This window comes from Carcharodon carcharias, chromosome 20 (assembly GCF_017639515.1).
Source record: "Carcharodon carcharias isolate sCarCar2 chromosome 20, sCarCar2.pri, whole genome shotgun sequence".
Taxonomy (NCBI): domain Eukaryota; kingdom Metazoa; phylum Chordata; class Chondrichthyes; order Lamniformes; family Lamnidae; genus Carcharodon; species Carcharodon carcharias.
In genome coordinates, this window is record NC_054486.1 from 371,800 (window position 1) to 393,075 (window position 21,276).

At 44.6% G+C, this 21,276-nt stretch overlaps 1 protein-coding gene across 4 annotated transcripts in view; it reads left to right on the plus strand.

The window, feature by feature from the left end:
- The window catches only part of LOC121292490 (NACHT, LRR and PYD domains-containing protein 3-like), a 64,853-nt gene extending 53,998 nt beyond the window's left edge, over positions 1-10,855 (plus strand). For all 4 annotated transcript variants that reach the window (XM_041214499.1, XM_041214500.1, XM_041214501.1 and 1 more), the window contains 2 exons: positions 5,519-5,686; positions 6,500-10,855. In XM_041214499.1, the coding sequence (XP_041070433.1) occupies positions 5,519-5,686; positions 6,500-6,587 (256 nt within the window). In that variant the 3' untranslated portion in view covers positions 6,588-10,855. The remainder of the gene's footprint in view (positions 1-5,518; positions 5,687-6,499) is intronic.
- The last annotated feature ends 10,421 nt before the right edge of the window (positions 10,856-21,276 follow it).

Here is a 21,276-nt window from a genome sequence, read left to right on the forward strand (position 1 = left end):
CTATATCGCTTTGGAGATTATGACTATCCTCTACACTATCCACTACTGGACCAATCTTCGTGTCATCTGTAAATTTCCCAATTGTGCCCCCCACATTCACGTCCAAATCGTTAATATATAACACAAACAGCAAGGATCCCATTACCGAGCCCTGTGGAACACCATTTTAGACAACTTTCCATGCACAAGGGCATCCATCGACCATTAACCTTTGTTTCCTGTTACAAAAGCCAATCTTTTTATCCAGTTTGCCACATTAGCCTGAATCCCTTGGGCTTTTACTTTCCTGACCAATTTGCCATGTGGGACCTGGTACACAAAATGAACTGCACTACCTTCATCAACCCTTTTTGTCACTTCCTCAAATAATTCAATCAAATTTGTGAGGCAAGACCTTCCTTTAACAAATTCATGCTGACCATCCCTGACTAGACCATGGCTTTCCACATGACAGTTAATCTTATCTCTCAAGATTGATTCTACTAATGTGCTCATCACCGATGTAAGACTAACTGGCCTATAATTGTTTGGCATTTCCTTTGATCCATTTTTAAACAATGGGACTCCGTTTGCTTTTCTCCAGTCCTCTGGTACCTCCCCTGTATCTAGTGAAGATTGGAAAATCATCCTCAGAGCATCTGCTATCTCCTCCCTGACTTCCTTCAGCAGCTTCGGAAACAATCCATCTGGCCCTGGTGACTTATCAACTTGTAAGGACTTCAACCCTTCCAGCACTTCCTCTCTCTTCGTGACTATCCCATCCAATATCTCGCAGTGTTCCTCCTGGACTACTATATCTACATCCTCCCTTTCCTTTGTAAACACGGAGACAAAATATTCATTCAAAACCCCTCCCACAGCCTTTGCACTTACACACAAGTTTCCATCTTCATCTCTGATAGGTCTCACTTTTTCCTTAACTAATCCTTTAGCATTAAGGTGTTGGTAAAACATCTTTGGGTTATCTTCAACTTTTCTTCCTAATCTTTTTTCATGTCCTCTCTTTGATTTCTTTATTTCCTTTTTTACTTCGTCCCTATATTCCTATATTCACCTAGGTTATCTGCAGTGCTTAGTTCTTTCTGCCAATCGTACACATTCTTTTTTTCTGTTTGATCTTTCCCTGTATTCCTCTAGACAACCAGGGAGGTCTAGATTTGGCAGTACCACTCATGTTTGTAGGGGACATGCCTACTATGTACAATTAGGATCTTGCTTTTTAGTGCTTCCCACTGATTTTCCATTGTTATTTCTTCCAGCAGTGCTGTCCAGTCCACCTCAGCCAAGTCCCTTCTCATTTCTGCAAAATTTGCCTTCCCCCAGTTGAAGACTTTAACTCCTGCCTTATCTCTGTCTTTTTCCATTGTAATGCTAAATCTAACTGAAATGTGATCACTGTCCCGGATATGGTCGCCAACTGTCACTACATTCACTTGCCCTTCTTCGTTCCCCAAGACTAGGTCTAGAATTGCATCTCCTCTCGTTGTGTTTGTCGCTAATTGGTTGAAAAATTTTCCTGGTCACACTGCATGATTTTTTTTCCCTCAGTGCCCCTTATATTGTTTGAATCCCAGTTGATTTTAGGATAGTTGAAGTCTCCTACTATTATTGCTCTTTTGTTCTTACAAGTAGAAATTTGCCTCCATATTTATTCTTCTATCTCCCTTTCAGTATTTGGGGTTCTGTACTATACCCCCAGTAGTGTGACTGCTCCTTTTTTACTTCTAAGCTCAAAGCATAAAGCCTCGTTTGTTGACCCATTTAATACATCATCCCTTCTCACAACTGGTATTGATTCTTTAACCATTAGTGCTACCCCGCTCCCTTTTTTAATCTCTTACTCTATAGCATGTCTGAAGACTCTATAACCAGGGATATTTAGCTGCCAGTTTTGTCTCTCCTTTAGCCAGGTCTCCATTATAGCAATGACATCCTGCTGCCATGTGTCTACCTGTGCCATTAACTCATCTACCTTGTTTGTAATACTCCTTGCATTGATGTATAAACAGTTTAACCCTATCAATTTCCCTTGCTGGACACTTTTTAAACTTTGCTCCTCCTGTAACTCCATGCGTATCACAACGTCCCTAGCTAATGTTCTACCTCAGTTTTTCTGATCTGAATCTGACCTATCTGATTCTACTCCTGGGATCACATCCCCCACCACATTAAACCACTCGATCTCTGAGCTCCACCAACCATCCGCCCTGTCTTCAGGCCTCTCAGCTGCAGCACTTCATCTTTTATTGGTGTAAGGATGGCAAGATCTGGACGCCAGCACTCTTAGTGCCTCCTTCGCTGACATCATGCACTCTCTTCTACAAGCACGTACATTTCTACGGCTACTCACCCATCTAAGATACACATTGGTCTATGCTGATGTCAGCCTGGCTGCCCATCATGTCATCACAGAGATGCCTCCTACATGTGGCCACTCAGTCTCGGCAGCGCAGGAGTCAACTCTCACTGGCCGCGGCCTTCCACAGAGAGGCTGACATGTCTCTGACAGTCAATGCTGCTCCGTGGGCATCCTTAGTCACGTATAAGACTGTACGTTTAACAGTGTTTGCTGCACTCACCTTGCCAGAACACATCAGGGTGTTGATCATTTTGTGTCACTGCAACCACGTGCCCCACACCTGCTCACCTCCTCAGCAATCTCCCCCCAGGCTTGCTCGGATTGACTGGGCCGATCTCCTCCTCCTGTCCTGAGGGAACAAGACCTCCCTCCGAGCCCGAGCAGCCTGGAGAAGCGACCCAGGGAGACATCAGTAAATCAGGGATGTTGTCTTCATAGCTTCCAGCAAGATCACAGCCATTATCCACATCCCGACCACAAACTTCATTCCTGAGTCAAGCACCATCCCATATCCCCCCACCGAGTGACATGGAGATACTGCGCTGTTGTCTTGCACCATCATCCCTTTTGTCATTTAATCACACCACAAATTCCATTCTGTTCTCTCCTTGCCCCAAATCACCCAAACACCATAGCTTAAACCCTGTCAATTCACTGGTATTTCCCAGTTCTACTAACAGCTCAGACTTTAATATGATAAAATTCTTCATCAAGATGGAGAGTGAAGTAGTTGATTCTGAGACTAGGGTCCTGAATCTTAACAAAGGGAACTATAATGGTATGAGACACGAGTTGGCTATGATGCATTGAGAAAACGTTACTTCAAGGGGTGTCGGTAGATAAGCAATGGCAAACATTCAAAGAGCGCGTGGGTGAACTACAACAATTGTTTATTCCTGTCGTGCGCATAAGTAAAACAGGAAAGGTGGCCAAACGATGGCTTACAAGGGAAATTAGAGGTAGCATTAGATCCAAGGAAAAAGCATACACATTGGCCAGAGAAAAGAACAGACCTGAGGATTGGAGCAGTTTAGAATTCAACAAAGGAGGGCCAAAGGATTGATTAAGAAGAGGAAAATAGATTTCGAGAGTAAGCTTGTAGGGAACATAAAAACTGACTGTAAAGGTTTCGATAGGTATGTGGAGAGAAAAAAATTGTTGAAGACAAATGTAAGTCCCTCACAGTCAAAAACAGGGCAATTTATAATGGGGAACAAAGAAGTGGCCAACCAACTAAATACATACTTTGGCTTTGTCTTCACAAAAGAGGACACAAATAACATACTAAAAATGTTGGGGCACATAGGATTTAGTTAATGGGAGGAACTGAAAGAAATCAGCATTAGTAGGGAAATGGTGTTGGGTAAATTGACGGGATTGAAGGCCGATAAATCCCCAGGGCCTGATAATCTCCATCCCAGAGTACTTAAGGAAGTGGCCAGAGAAACTGTGGATGAATTGGTGGTCATCTTCCGAGATTCTATAGACACTAGAACAGTTCCTACAGATTGGAGGGGAGCTAATGTAATCCCACTATTTAAAAAGGGAGGCAGAGAGAAAACAGGGAATTATAGACCAGTCAGCCTGACGTCAGTAGCGGGGAAAATTCTAGAGTCCATTATAAAAGATTTAATAGCTGAGCACTTGGGAAACAGTGGCGCAATTGGGCAGAATCAACATGGATTTACGAAAGGGAAATCATGCTTCACAAATGTACTGGAATTTTATGAGGATGTAACTGGTAGAGTTGATGAGAGGGGAGCCAGTGGATGTGGTTTATTTGGTCTTCCAGAAGTCCCGCCTAAGATATTAGCGTGTAACAGTAAAGTGCGGTACTGATTTGAGATGGATCGAAAACTGGTTGAAAGACAGGAAACAAAGAGTAGGAATAGATGGGTCTTTTTCCGAATGGCAGGCAGTGACTAGTGGGGTACCGCAGGGATTGGTGCTGGGACCACAGCTATTCGCAATATATATTAATCATTTAACTGAGTGAACTACATGTAATATCTCCAAATTTGCAGATGACACAAAGCTGGGTGGGAGGGTGAGCTGCGAGGAGGATGCAGAGATGTTTCAGTGTGATTTGGACAAGCTGGGTGAGTGGGCAAATGCATGACAGATGCAGGATAATGTGGAGAAATGTGAGGTTATCCACTTTGGTAGCAAAAGCATGAAGGCAGATTAATATCAGAATGGCTATAAATTGAGAGAGGGGAATGTGCAACGAGACCTGGGTGTCCTCGTGCACCAGTTGCTGAAGGTAAACATCCAGGTACAGCAGGCGGCAGATAAGCCAGATGATATGTTGGCCTTCATAGCGAGAGGATTCGAGTACAGGAGCAGGGATGTCTTGATGCAATTATAAAGGGCCTTGGGGAGACCACACCTGGGATATTGTGTGCAATTCTGGTCTCCTTACCTGAGGAAGGATGTTCTTGCTATAGAGGGAGAGCAGCGAAGGTTTACCAGACTGATTCCTGGGATGGCGGGACTGACATATGAGGAGAGATTGATTCGGTTAGGATTATTTTCGCTGGAGTTCAGAAGAATAAGGGGGGATCTCATAGAGAAATATAAAATTTTAAGCAGACTAGACAGGGTAGATGCAGGAAGGATTTTCCCGATGGTGGGGGAGCCCAGAACTTGGAGTCTCACTCTGAGGATACGGGGTAGACCATTTAGGACTGAGATGAGGAGAAATTTCTTCACCCAGAGAGTGGTGAGCCTGTGGAATTCACTACCACAGAAAGTAGTTGAGGCCAAAGCATTGCATGTGTTGAAGAAGGAGTTAGATATAGCTCTTGGGGCGAAAGGGATCAAAGGATATGGGGAGAAAGCGGGAGCAGGCTATTGAGTTGGATGATCAGCCATGATCATAATGAATGGCGGAGCAGGCTCGAAGGGCCGAATGGCCTCCTCCTCCTAGTTTCTATGTTTAACTTTGTTTCTCTCTTCACAAATACTTGCCGGCTCTGCTGAGTATTTCCAATATTATATTTATATTTAATATGCAGCATTTATAGTGTTTTCATTTTCCTTTATAAATGGATGTTGTGCTTTTGGATTGCCTCTTACTGTATATTATTATTAATAGTATTCATTAAAACACTGTGGATTTACCCAGATTCCTGTTATTTTTCTCCCCCTGATCCTTAGTCTAAGGGATACCTGTCTCAGTGATTCTTGTACCGAGGATCTCGCTTCCGCTCTCAGTACAAACCGGTCACTGACGGATCTGGACCTGAGATTTAACCGCTTCACAGACCGATCTGTCCCCGCTCTCCGCCGCCTCATCCTGACCTGCAGGACTCTGAATGTGATCGAGTGAGTGTTTGTGTTAATGTTTAGTGTAATAATTAAAATATAAATGGGATTTAAAATATAAATGGTGCTGAATCTATCAAACAGCAGCAATGAAAAGCGGATCTCCGCTGCTCAACAAGATTCTCCCAAACTGAAACTGCTTCATTTTCCTCCCGGGACCTTCAGCAGTGACTCCCTCCCCCCGGGGGAGCTCCATCCGAGCAGAGTCTAGTCGGCTCAGGGGGAGAGTGGGGGGGTCGGTGGGGTCGGGGGGGTTAATGCGGTCAGGGTGACGGCTAATGGGGCTGGGTCAGCCGCGTTGTTGGATCGGGCTGTAAAGCCGGGGGTTTGGTCAGATTTGGTCAAGGACAGAGTTGGGAGGGTCAGGAGGGAGTGGGGTTGGTGGGGGTGGTTGGAGGGGTTAATGGGGGAGTGTGGGTGTAGTATGATGGTCAGTGGGGGGTGATTGGGGGACTGGGTTGTGGAGTTACCCAGGTATTAGACCAGGTTTTACAGTCTAACATTTCCTGGGTAACTACCCAGGTAAGTCCTGGGGATTTGTCCCAAGTCTCCGATTCTAACCCAGAGTCAGAGACATTCACACAGGGTCCCGGGCAGCAGGGCTATTACCCAGTGGAAATTTAAACCTCTGGGGCAATTCCCACGTAGGCCCGCGAGTCAGGACATGACAGGGACCCGCTGGCCATCTTCAGCCTCATGTCTGGTCTCTGCTGAGCCAGTGAGCAGGAGATTTGTCCCATTAACTCCAGTCTCCCTGTTATTGACACTGTTGTTCAATCTGTTTATTCCTCTTTAATCTTCCATCTCTTTCAGCCTGTGCGGCAATCGGTTCAGTTTCAATGGGAAAAATCAGCTGGAGACGCTGCAGGGAACCAGACCTGGACTGAGAGTGATAATGTGAACCTTGGGATTGATAAACATTCCTGTTCGAGCTGAGTGAGCGTCATCTCCCATTGTGACATCAGAGGCCCAGCCACCGGGTCACGTGACTCAGCCCGGCCCCGCCCCCCCCACAGGCGCTGCTTCTGCAGGATATCCGGGGCTGAATGTTCCCCAATGGGGCACTGGGGAAATGTACAGACAGGGAGGGGCCCAGGGTGGGGATCAGTCTGGGCTGCAGTGGGACATTGACAATTACACTCAGGATTCCTGGGATTGGGGGTAAAGCCCCCTAGGGCTCCCGCTCAGTATCACTGCCCAGTGACCCTGCTGGGAAGTGACCCTGTGTGGGTTCAGGGTGGGTACAGGGTGACCCTGTGTGGGTTCAGGGTGGGTACAGGGTGACCCTGTGTGGGTACAGGGTGGGTACAGGGTGACCCAATGTGGGTTCAGGGTGACCCTGTGTGGGTTCAGGGTGGGTACAGGGTGACCCTGTGTGGGTTCAGGGTGGGTACAGGGTGACCCTGTGTGGGTTCAGGGTGGGTACAGGGTCTGTTCAGCTGGGATAGATCCCACTGTCCAATAGAGACAAACACCCACCACATGGGGTGTCCCAGAGAGAGGATCCTATTGAGGAGGTTCCAGCGGATTCTGTAACCAAGGGATTGGACTGAAAGTATCAATGCTTTTCTGTCATCCCTCAGAAAGAAAGCATCAGTTGTTGAATTCCCCCTGTCCAATACAGTGTGAACAATTATTGGGTGTTGTGTCTCCTGTTTAATGGAACTAGAGCTAGTCTTCTTCCCTATTAATCCCAAATTCCCCCTGTCCAATACAATGTGAACAATTATTGTTTTGTGTTCTTCTCCAATCTGTAAACTTCATTGTTCCGGAGTGTGGGGACATCTACTGTCCGGAACTGAGAACTGTAACAGAGCGGCTCAGATTCACATTCACTGTCAGTGTTACAAACACAGCCACAATGTGCAATGTAAACAAATAGTTTCTGTCTGTTAATTATGTTGTATTGTTCCACATTTTATAGTGAGAAATGAGTACAATTGAGAAATAATAACGATTTGTTTCACTCATTGGATTATTGTTAATTAACCATGTTATCGTTTACTAGACATTAAGCACCATTTCTGTCTGATTTCTCAGCTTTACATGACTGAATAAAACGTACACAAATATCAATAAAAACTAAGCTGATAGTTTCACAGGAAATAAAAGCCAAAGCGATGGGGGTGAAATACAAACAGAATAAAATGAAATAAATCTGAAAATGCTGGACAGGCTGATCCTGAAACATCTGTGGAGAAGTTTGGGTTAACAGCTCAGGGCCCTGAACCTTCTCTAGACCTGAAAAGTTCATCATGATCTTGCACATCTCAGCTAGGACACCCCTCGGACTCCCTCGTTCCAAGGAAAACAACACCAGCCTATCCAATCTCCTCATAGGTGCAGTTTTCCAGCCCTGACAACATTCCTGTAAATCTCCTCTGTACTCTCTCCAGGGCAAATATGTCCTTCCTGTAATATGACCAGAACTGTTCACAAAATTCCAGCTGTGGCCTAAACAATTATTTTTATTCATTTCTATCATCACATCCCTGGTTTTGTACTCAATACCTCATCCAATAAAGGAAAGCATTCTGTCCGCTTTCTTTACCACCTTATCCACCTGTACTGCCACCTTCAGGGACCAGTGAACATTCACTCCAAATCTCTCACTTCCTCGACCTCTCTCAATATCCTCCCAGTTTATTGAGTGTTCCCTTTGCTTTGTTATCCTCCCAGATTCAATTACCTCACACTCCTCCGGTTTGAATTTCATTTGTCACTTTCCTGCCCACTGAACCGAACCATTGATATAATTCTATACCCACTCAGTCCAGGATTGTCCCTCTCCTATTCCATGCCAGCCCTGTCACCATTGATATCGTTCTATACCCACTCAGTCCAGGATTGTCCCTCTCCTACTCCATGCCAGCCCTGTCACCGTTGATATCATTCTATACCCACTCAGTCCAGGATTGTCCCTCTCCTATTCCATGCCAGCCCTGTCACCATTGATATCATTCTATACCCACTCAGTCCAGGATTGTCCCTCTCCTATTCCATGCCAGCCCTGTCACCATTGATATCATTCTATACCCACTCAGTCCAGGAATGTCCCTCTCCTATTCCATGTCGGCCATGTGCCCGCACAGTCCAGGATTGACCCGAACACATTCACTAATCGCCATCCACCCACACCCCCACCCTCCCCTGCCCTTCCCCCTCCTTCACTCCCTCTGTCTTCTCAGTCCAGGATTGGTGCTGTGTGTACAGTAATAATTAACAGTAAACATTCAATTCCTAGCACAGTTACCTCTCTCTCTCTCTGTTCCCTCCTCTCTCTGTATCTATCCAGCTCATCCATCTCTGCTCATCTATCTATTGCTCCTGGTCTTGATAAATATCTGGATGTCTCTATCCCTTATCCTGCCTGTCTCGGGGTGAATGTTGATCGAAATGCACCCTGAAGATTTTGCTGTCTCGCAGTTATAAATAACAACACTCGACACTGTGGCCATGTTTTTATTTACATATGATTCATGTAGAGAGGTGAGGGGATGGAGAGGGAAGGACATTGGAATGGAAGCGATCCACAATCAGTTCTTCAGTAAATCTCACTAGGGGCAGTGTCACCACGGTTAATGTTCAGGAGGGGTGAAGAAATTGACCCCCCACCCCCGCACCACTTCAGCCCCCACAAAAGGTTATCTCCGTATTTAAACTGGAAGAAACTGATCAATTTGGGCACTTCTTAATATCAACAACCCGACATTTAATTCTTCAAAGTCACTATTTCTGGAAGGTTGAGAATGGAGCTGGGTCTGTGACTACATACTGGAGATCCTCAAGGTCCTGTCTCTCTTCAACACCCCACCCACAGTTCACTCCATTTTCCATCTCTCTCCCTGTTAACCCTTCACTCATTCCCATTCCTCTCTGTTTCTCTCACTCGCTTTCTCACTCTCCCTGTTTCCCCTTCTCTGATTGCCTGTTCTATCGCTCTCCCTCTCTCTCTTTTCCCCTCACTCTCTTTTTATCGACCCCCTCTCCCTCGTTTCCCCAGTACTCTCGCCTCTTTCCCCCTCTCTCCCTGTTCGGTCCTGACTCCCTCCCATTTCTCTATCAGTCCCTGTCTTCCTCACCCTTTCTCTCTCATTCTCTTGCTCTCACTCACTCAGTCCCTCTGACTTTTCTCACTCACTTCTCTCCCTCCTTCTCGCTCTCTCACACACACCTCACAAGGTGGAGGGGCAGTGAGAGAGAGACAAAGACAGAAATGCACGATCAGTAACACAGTAAAATGGATTGAAATGGCCGCTGTGCATTCCATTTACCCCTCAAAGTGAACTCTCTGCCCAATGAATGCTGTAACTCATTTCTACACAAACAAGATCACAAGACAGGCCACATTTTCACAACTCACTTTCTGAGTTTCTGATTTAGATTTCTTTGACCCTCTCGTCTTTCTCTCTTTTCATCTTCCTCTCTTTTTCTCGCTTTCTCTCTCTCTCCCTCTGGCTCTTTTTCTATCAGACTCTCTCTCAGTGACCCCCTTGTTCTTTTTCTCTGTTCCTTTCTCTCTCTTTGTTCTTTGTCCTTCTCCCTCTCTCACACCTTACCTCTCTCTTTCTCTTTCTCACTCGCTCTCTATCTCGCTCTCTCCCTCTCTCACACATTACCTCTCTCTTTCTTTCTTGCTCGTTCCCTATCTCGCTCTCTCTTTCGCACACCACACTTTCTGTCTTTCTCTTTATCCTGTCAATTTCTCTCTTTCAATGCATTGATCTGCCTGTCTTTTTAGGTGCCTCTCTCTCTCTCTTTCCCTTTCTGTGTCTCTCTTCCTTCCTTTCTCTCAAAACCAAACTTTAAATTCTGCAGGGAAAGTTGTGTTTAATGATTAGCTTTTGTTCACTTTACACAGAAACAAAGTATATTCATGAATTAAATAAACAGTACATTATCATTATAAAATATAACCAATAGAGGACTTCAGCATGTAATAGGAGGAATGAATAAAAACAGCTGTGCTCTACATGAAGTTAGATTTCATTAGCAGTGACTTAGGGAAAACATTTGTCTCAATGCATTCTTTGTATTAAAGGTAACTGCTGTAATAATGTGTGGCTAATATTGTAACCATGTAATCCTTTTAGACTTGTTTTTATCACTCAAGGCCATGTATTAACTGAATGCAAAAAGAGAGATCATCTCCTTATATTTAAAAACTGATCACTGCTTTGCACTTATATTTTATTCACGCTCTGTATAACTTTATACTACTTATTTTGTAAACTGTTCCCTCAGTGCTCTGCAATCCTTTGCATTAGGCCGACATCATTTCAATGTTATAAGCAACTTAACCATCCAATCCTTTGTTATAAAAGAAACTCATTCCAAGCAGGAGCAGCCACAGAGAGAAAACCATGACTGTTCAAATGGCCTCGAAAACGGTCACTGATAAAGGTTTGGATTTCATGAGGAACTTGCACCATTGAACAAAGTCTGAGACGATGAGCTCAGGGTATCACTCATGAGGGCAATACAGCGTACTTCCCCTATCCTGAAAAAATGGTCAAGGAAGGTATAAAACATATTCTTTTATCTGAGCAAAACATCATTTTTATGTTAACTCGCGGGACATTGGCTTGGAAGGCAGGGCCGGCATTATTGTCCATCCCTATTTTCCCTTGATAAGGTGGTGCAGAGCTGCCTTCTTGAACAGCTGCAGTCCATGTCGTGTAGCTCTACCCACGGTGCTGTCCGAACAGAGTCCCAGCGCTTTCACCCAGCCACAGTGAAGGAACAGTCAGATATTTCCAAGCTGGGATGTTGAATGCCTTGGAAGGGAATTTCTAGGTGGTGGTGTTCCCATCTATTTGTTGCCATTGTCCTTCTAGATGGTAGTGGTTGTGGGTTTGTAAGGTGCTGTCTAAGGAGCCTTGGTGAATTCCTGCAGTGTATCATGTGGATGGTAGACAATGCTGTCACTGTGTGTCGGTATTGGAGGGAGTGAATATTTGTGGATGGGGTGCCAATCAAGCTACTGCTTTAACCCAGAAGCTTCTTGTGTGCTTTTGGAGATGCACTCATCCAGGCAACTGTGGAGCATTCCATCACATGACCGGTGTGTGCCTTATAGATGTTGGAGAGGCTTTGGGGAGTCAGGAGATGTGTGACTCATTGCACTATTCCCAGCTTCTGACCTGCTCTTGTAGCCACAGTATTTATGTGGCTGGTCTAGTTCAGTTTATGGTTAATGGTAACCCACAGGATATAGATAATGGGATGTTCAGTGATGGTAATGATGGTAAATAACATAAAGAACCATTAATCAGCAGGGGGGAACCATAAGTCATTGACATTTTTCAGAATCAGTCAAAGGATACTGGGATAAAAGCAAAAATCTGTGGATGCTGGAAATCCACAACAAAAATAAAAATACCTCAGCAGGTGTGACAGCATCTGCGGAGAGGAACAGGGTTAATGTTTCGAGTCCGAATGACTCTTCAACAGATCTAAATAAAAATAGAAAAGAGGTGAAATATAAGCTGGTTGAAGAGGGGGGGGGGGGGGTCGGGGGACAGGTAGAGCTGGGTAGAGGGCCAGTGATAGGTGGAGATAACCAAAATAAGTCACAGACAAAAGGGCAAAGAGGTGTTGAAGGTGGTGATATTATCTAAAGGAATGTACTAATTAAGGTTAGAAAGCAGGAGGAGCAAGGTACAGATAGACCTAGTGGGGGTGGGGTGGGGTGAAGGGACAGATAGCCCTAGTGGGGGTGGGGTGGGGGTGAAGGTACAGATAGCCCTAGTGGGGGTGAGGGGGGTGAAGGTACAGATAGCCCTAGTGGGGGTGGGGTGGGGGTGAAGGTACAGATAGCCCTAGTGGGGGTGGGGTGGGGTGAAGGTACAGATAGCCCTAGTAGGGGTGAAGGTACAGATAGCCCTAGTGGGAGTGGGGTGGGGGGAAGGTACAGATAGCCCTAGTGGGGGTGGGGTGGGGGTGAAGGTACAGGTAGCCCTAGTGGGGGTGGGGTGGGGTGAAGGTACAGATAGCCCTAGTGGGGGAGGGGTGGAGCGAAGGTACGGATAGACCTAGTGGGGGTGGGGTGGGGTGAAGGTACAGATAGCCCTAGTGGGGGTGGGGTGGGGGTGAAGGTACAGATAGCCCTAGTGGGGGTGGGGTGGGGGTGAAGGTACAGATAGCCCTAGTGGCGGTGGGGTAGGGTGAAGGTACAGATAGCCCTAGTGGGGTTGGGGTGGGGTGAAGGTACAGATAGCCCTAGTGGGGGTGGGGGGGGGTGTGGGTGAAGGTACAGATAGAACTAGTGGGGGTGGGTGTGTGAAGGTACAGAGAGCCCTAGTGGGGGTGGGGTGGGGGTGAAGGTACAGATAGCCCTAGTCGGGGTGGGGTGGGGGTGAAGGTACAGGTAGCCCTAGTGGGGGTGGGGTGGGGTGAAGGTACAGATAGACCTAGTGGGAGTGGGGTGAGGTGAAGGTACAGATAGCCCTAGTGGGAGTGGGGGTGTGAAGGTACAGATAGACCTAGTGGGGGTGGGGTGGGGGGAAGGTATAGATAGCCCTAGTGGGAGTGGGTTGGGGTGAAGGTACAGATAGCCCTAGTGGGGGTGGGGAGGGGTGAAGGTACAGTTAGCTTAAGTGGGGGTGGGGTGAAGGTACAGATAGCCCTAGCGGGGGTGGGGTGGGGGTGAAGGTACAGATAGCCCTAGTGGGGGTGAGGTGGGGTGAAGGTACAGATAGCCCTAGTGGGGGTTGGGTGGGGTGAAGGTACAGATAGCCCTAGTGGGGGTGGGGTGGGGGGAAGGGATTGAAATAGACTAAAAGGTGGGGATAAAACAAAGGATGGAAATGCATTTAAAAATAATGGAAATAGGTGGGAAAAGAAAAATCGATATAAATTATTGGGGAAAAAAGTGGGGTATCGGAAAGGGGGTGGGGATGGAGGAGAGAGTTTATGATCTAAAATTGTTGAACTCAATATTCAGTCCGGAAGGCTGTAAAGTGTCTAGTCGGAAGATGAGGTGCTCTTCCTCCTGCTTGCATTGAGCTTCACTGGAACAATGCAGCAGGACAAGGATGGATATGTGGGCATGAGAGCAAGGTGGAGTGTTGAAATGGAAGCGACAGGGCAGTCTGGGTCATGCTTGCGGGCAGACCGAAGGTGTTTGTGGGGTTTATATATAGAATAATAGATACCCGGGAGTGAGTTACAGACTGGAATCTAATTGAGGGGTTTGTGGGGTTTATATATAGAATAATAGATACCCGGGAGTGAGTTACAAACTGGAATCTAATCGAGGGATTTGGGGGGTTTATATATAGAATAATAGATACCTGGGAGTGAGTTACAGACTGGAATCTAATCAAGGGGTTTGTGGGGTTTATATATAGAATAATAGATAGCTGGGAATGAGTTACAGACTGGAATCGAAGCGAGGGGTTCAGGGGGTTTATATATAGAATAATAGATACCCAGGAGTGAGTTACAGACTGGAAACTAATCAAGGGTTTCAGGGGGTTTATATGTAGAATAATAGATACCCAGGAGTGAGTTACAGACTGAAATCTAATTGAGGGGTTCAGGGGGCTTATATATAGAATAATAGATACCCGGGAGTGAGTTACAGACTGGAATCTAATCGAGGGGTTTGTGGGGTTTATATATAGAATAATAGATACCCGGGAGTGAGTTACAGACTGAAATCTAATTGAGGGGTTCAGGGGGTTTATATATAGAATAATAGATACCCGGGAGTGAGTTACAGACTGGAATCTAATCGAGGGGTTTGTGGGGTTTATATATAGAATAATAGATACCTGGGAGTGAGTTACAGACTGAAATCTAATTGAGGGGTTCAGGGGGTTTATATATAGAATAATAGATACCCGGGAGTGAGTTACAGACTGGAATCTAATCGAGGGGTTTGTGGGGTTTATATATAGAATAATAGATACCCGGGAGTGAGTTACAGACTGAAATCTAATTGAGGGGTTCAGGGGGTTTATATATAGAATAATAGATACCCGGGAGTGAGTTACAGACTGGAATCTAATCGAGGGGTTTGTGGGGTTTATATATAGAATAATAGATACCCAGGAGTGAGTTACAGACTGGAATCTAATCGAGGGGTTTGGAGGGTTTATATACAGAATAATAGATACCTGGGAGTGAGTTACAGACTGGAATCTAATCGAGGGGTTTGTGGGATTTATATATAGAATATTAGATACCTGGGAGTGAGTTACAGACTGGAATCTAATGGAGGGGTTTGTGGGGTTTATATATAGAATAATAGATACCCAGAAGTGAATTACAGACTGGAATCTAATCGAGGGGTTCAGGGGGTTTATATATAGAATAATAGATACCTGGGTGTGTGTTACAGACTGGAATCTAATCGAGGGGTTTGTGGGGTTTATATATAGAATAATAGATACCTGGGAGTGAGTTACAGACTGGAATCTAATCGAGGGGTTCAGGGGGTTTATATATAGAATAATAGATACCTGGGAGTGAGTTACAGACTGGAATCACGAATCGTTGAACATGTCATTTTTCTTGTGATGTGCTGAAGTGCAGGTTACAGAGGCTGATTCATGGAATGTGTAGTGTGAGTTTTTAACCAGCTTTATCCCAAATATTAAATTGAATTTCTCCTTGGAACTATTTGATGTTTTCTTCGTCTTGACACAAATGGACAGGGACTCTTTGGACCCTCGCTGTTTGCAGCTTTTCACCATTTATAGTGAAATGTGTTCCATCCTTATTAAACTGAGCAGCCACACATTTGCCTACAATGAAATCCATCTTTCACTATTTCACCCATTGACTTAAGGTGTTCATATCTCTTTGGAATTTGAAGTGCAGGTTACAGATTGGATTGGAACTTTTTGCTTTCTGAAACATTAACCAAGGTTCAGTGAGTAAAACATTAAACCTGTCATTCTGAGACAGGAGAGGGCCCCACAACTCCAATTCTGTGATTCTCTGGCATCTCATGATCTGTATCTTACAATATCTCTGCCTCCTTCATGTCTCTGAAGACTTGGGAAGGTGAGTCAGACATTGGGGAACCATTTCATTGTCTCGAGACATTTCCTCTGAAGCATTTCATTGTCTTGGGACATTTAAAGTAAACGACTCCTTCAAAGGACATCATTAAAATTCACTCTTTAATCATCCAAAACCTGTTGTCCATTCAGACTCCCTGGCCCTACACCCTATTGTTTCAAAGGTAACTTACATTTCACAATGTAGGAATGTGTGAATGCAAACACTTTCTTCACACGTTTCCACAATACTAATGCTCACACAATTCAGGATGAAATTTTCAAGCCAACATTCATCAACTGACAGATTTCCAGCTCCAGATGGAAGCTTCAGGGTACAGAAAGTGACACAGAAATGAAACCTCCGATTTATCTGAATCTGCATCCGTTATTGGACAGGGCAGTGTTAGATAGGAATTAAAGTTGTTATTAAATTGTCCCCATCAAACACTCCCAGGACAGGTACAGCACGGGGGTCGATACAGGATAACCCTCCCTCAACACTTGAGTGATGAGATTAAAAAGCCTCATTCACCTTTGAATTCGAGTTGAAGTTAAGAAGTGTTCAAATTAAAAGTTCATCAGCTGGAGAAAAGGGTAAAGTTCCAAATATTTTTCAACATGCCTGGGTATAAAAACCATTATCCTGTCACATATCCTTTTCCCCATCTTTAAAATGGAGAGAGATCCCTTCTCCATCTTTACCACTGTTATCCACTCTCTTCATTTCCATTATTATCTTGAAGCGTTTGAACAAATCACCCCTCAACCTCAATCCAGTGTTTCAGAGTGAAGCTTTGACTACACTGTTCATGAAACACTCCCAACCCCATTACAGTATGGGGTTCGATACAGAGTCAAATTCAAAAAATTGGCTCATTGGTGACAGGGGGAGAAACAGAGTGAAGGTTTTTGGAAAGGGATGAAGGGGGGATGTGGTGAAAATCTTTTTAAATCAGCCAGTGGTGATGACCTGGAACCCGTGGACAATGCGGTGTTTCGGGGATGAGTGTTTGATCAGTGTCTCAGTGTCTCCATAGCTGTGTCTCTGTCACGTTGAAAGTACCAATGTCACATTCCTGAGGAGTCAACTCTGTCAGAAATGTCTCAGTGCTGTGGAGACTTAATATGGCCACTGTGAACAAACCTAAAAGGCTGACTGGTGTTTGTGTAACTTATCTAGATTCTGGGAAAGAGGAAGAGAGAGAGAGAGAGAGACAGACCGAGCGTGTGAGAAGAAGAGAGAGACACAAATCAAGAGGGAGACCGAGAGACAGAGATTGAAGGAAGGGTATTTATCATAGCACATGGGAAGAGGAAGATTCCATTTCTCCCCACACCCAGTTTGCGACATTCAATGAGATCCTGGCTGATCTCTGACCTAACTCCATATCTCTTTACACCTTTGCCTAACAAAAATCTATCAGCCTCAGATTGAAACTTTAACAAGAGACTTTGCGTCAATTGCCGTTTGCAGAAGATTGTTTCAAACTAAAGCTTTGACTACATTGTTCATCAAACACTCCCAACCCAAATACAGCATGGGGTTCGATAGAGAGTCAAATTTCCTTTGCTCTGTACAAGAAATTTTTAATTGTAGATTTTTATTTTTTATTTTAGGATAACAAGACTGAAATTGTATGGCATCCCAGTGTGAGATTTAAACTCCTGTTTATTTCAATCTTTAGCTCAGGAATTCACATTAAAACATGCAGAGAATTGATACCTTCCTCATACAGTTGCCTGTTTGTTTCAGTGTTTGTATATTCTCTCTTTCTCTTGCGTTTTCACTATTCTGAAGAAATTGAATTGTTGACATTGGTTAACCATCCCTTTCCCATGAAAATGTAAACTCTTGTGAAACTGCAACAGACACAATCTAATGCAGTGAACAAAATACTGCACCTTTATTCATCAATCCCATTTCCTATCTCTGTAGAAACTCCCTTCCACTGACAGATTCTGGGCTCCAATGTGGAATGAAAATTATCAGAATAACTTTGCAACATACAGGTAACCTGTAATGACAGAAGGATACTTGTCTGTTCAAAAGGGATTTGATAAGATGCCACACGAAGTATGTTACTCAGGACAAGAGCTCATACATTCCCCTAATCTCCCCCCTCAGTTCCTCTCAGGATTTGACAATTTGATCAAGTCACCCCTGATGCTACCAAATTTCAGGGTATACAACCCGAGTTTGTGCAATCTCACTTTGAATTTTAACCCTTGGAATCCAGGTCTCATTCTGGCAAAGCTGCGATGCACTCAAACTGTCTAAACTGTCCCTGGAGTGTCGGATTAACCCGGGTCACTCACATACACCCAGGTCAGGCTCAAGACTCACCTGTCTCCCTCACTGAGACGCTCCTGTATCACTTTCCTTATTGTAGTCGGATGCTGTGTTTGGGAGCAGGACAGGTAGACGGGATTAGGATGAGTGTTCATGTGGAGGGTAATCACCAGGAATCTATCAGAGAATCAGCACCGACCAGGGAGAATCAAACAAGGAAACTCATAACAAAAACAGAATTCCCTGGAGAAACTCAGCAGGTGTGGCAGCATCGGCGGAGAAGAAAAGAGTTGACATTTCGAGTCGTCATGACCCTTCGACAGAACTGGGAAACTCATGTTCAATTTCTGAGCCCTGCTTTGTGGAATGTTTTCGTTCTGGGTGAAAATGTTGTCATCAAACACCCCCAGAAATGGTATAGCACAGGGTTAGATACAGAGTAAATCTCCCTCTACACTGTCCCCATCAAACACTCCCAGGACAGGTACAGCACGGGGTTAGATACAGAGTAAATCTCCCTCTACACTGTTCCCATCAAACACCCCCAGAAATGATATAGCACAGGGTTAGATACAGAGTAAATCTCCCTCTACACTGTTCCCATCAAACGCTAAGAGGACAGTTACAGCACAGGATTAGATACAGAGTAAAGCTCCCTCTACACTGTCCCCATCAATCACTCCCAGGACAGTTACAGCACGGGCTTAGATACAGAGTAAAGCTCACTCTACACTGTTCCCATCAAACACTCATTGGACAGGTATAACACGGGGTTAGATACAGAGTAAAGCTCTCTCTACACCGTCCCCATCAAACACTCCCAGGACAGGTACAGCACGGGGTTAGATACAGAGTAAAGATCCCTCTACAATGTCCCCATCAAACACTCGAAGGACAGGTACAGCACGGGTTTCGATACAGAGTTAAGCTCCCTCAACACTTGACTTATGAGATTGAAAAGCATCATTCACCTTTAAATTTGAGTTCAAATTAACCAGTGTTCAATTTAAAAATTCATCAGCTGGAGAAAAGGGTAAAACTCCAAATATTTTTCAAAGTGCTTGGCCATAAACATCATTATTCTGTTACATATTCTTTCCCCATCTTTAAATGCAGGGAGATCCCTTCTACATCTTTAAAATGGTGGGAGATCCCTTCTCAAACTTTAAAATGGAGGCAGATCCTTTCCCCATCTTTAAAATGGAGGGATATAACCATCTCCTTCTTTAAAATGGATGGAGATCTTTTCCACATCATTAAAATGAAGGGAGATCCCTTATCCATCTTTAAAATGGAGGGAGATCCCTTCTACATTGTTAAAATGGAGGGAGATCTCTCTCCTTTTTCAAATTGTAGGGAGATCCCTTCTCCATCTTTAACATGGAGGTAGATCCCTTCTCGGTCTTTAAAATGGAGAGAGATCCCTTCTCCATCTTTAAAATGGAGGGAGATCCCTTCTCCACCTTTAAAATGGAGGGAGATCCCTTCTCCATCTTTAAAATGGAGGGAAATCCCTTCTACATCTTCAAAATGGAGGGAGATCCCTTCTACATCTTTTAAATGGAGGGAGAAGCTTCCCCATCTTCAAAATGGAGGGAGATCCCTTCCCCAAAGTGGAATTACTAGAACCTACAAGGGAGGAAAGAGTGAAGCTTATTTGAGAATGAAAAGTTAACCTGGGTTTGCAGCATTGAGTGGTTACAACACAGGAGGCCATTCAGCCCATCGAATTTCTGTTGACACTCTGCAAGTAAAGTTTCACTGGTCTCACTCATCCTCCATTTCCCCGTAACCCTGACAATATTTTCCCTTCAGCCTCACATCCTATTATGGTGCAAAAGAGAGACTGAGGGTGTGGGAAAGGGAGATAGAGAGAGACAGAGAGAGACAGGGAGGGAGAGAGAGCAAAATGGCAGAGAGAGGGACACTGCCAGTTGAGCGATAGAAAAGAGGTGAAGCAAAATACAGGGGGATGTAGTGAGAGAAGAAAAAGAGATGGGATGAGAGAGACGGTCAGAGAGCGAAATCGAGAGAAGGAAACAGACATAGGGAGAGAGGGAGAGGGTGGATGAAATGGAACGAGAATCATCCTCAAACTTTCAAATGGATGCAGATGACTACTCCTTCTTTAAAAAGGGTGGATATCCCTTCTCAATCTTTAACATGGACGGAGATAATTTCCCCATCGTTAAAATGGAGGGAGATCACTTCTCCTACTTTAAAATGGATGGAGATACTTTCCCCATCTTTAAAATGGAGGAGATACTTTCTCCATCTTTAAAATGTATAGAGATCCCTTCTCCAACTTTAAAATGGAAGGAGATCCCTTCTCAATCCTTAACACGGAGGGAGATCCCTTCTCCATCTTTAGAGTGGAGGGGGAATCCCTACCCCATTTTAATATGCAGGGAGATCCCTTGCCCACATTTAAAATGGAGGGAGATCCCTTCTCCATCATTAAAATGGCATTGATCCCTTCTCCATCTTTAAAGTGGAGGGGGATCCCTTCCTCAACGTTGAAATGGAGGAAGATCCCTTTCCCAACTACAAAATGGAGGGAGATCCTTTCTCCAACTTTAAAATGGAGGGAGATCCCTTATCAATCTTTAAAATGCAGGGGGATCCCTACCCCAACATTAATATGTAGGGAGATCCCTTCCCCACATTTAAAATGGAGGGAGAACCCTTATCCATCTTTAAAATGGAAGGAGATCCCTTCTCCATCTTTAAAGTGGAGGGGGATCCCTATCCCATCTTTAAAATGGAGGGAAATCCCTTTCCCAACTTTAGAATGGAGGGAGATCCTTGCTCCAGCTTAAAAATGGAGGGAGATCCCTTCTCCACCTTTAAAATGGAGGGAGATCACTTCTCCATCTTTAAAATGGAGGGAGATCCCTTCTCCACATTTAAAATAGAGGGAGATCCCTTCTACCATCTTTAAAATTGAGTGAATTCCCTTCTTCATCTTTGAAATCGAGAGAGATCCCTTCTCCATCCTTAAAATTGAGGGAGATCCCTTCTCTATCTTTACAATGGACAGACAACCCTTCCTCATTCTTAAAATGGTGGGAGATCCCTTCTCCATCTTTAAATGCAGGGAGAATCCATCACCGTATTTAAAATGGAGGGAGATCTGTTCTCCATCTTTTAAATAGAGGGAGGTCACTTCCCCATCTTTCAAATGGAGGGAGATCCCTTCCCCATCTTTCAAATGGATGGAAAACACTTCCTCATCTTTAAAATTGAGGGAGGTCCCTATTCCATCCTTAAAATGGAGGGAGATCACT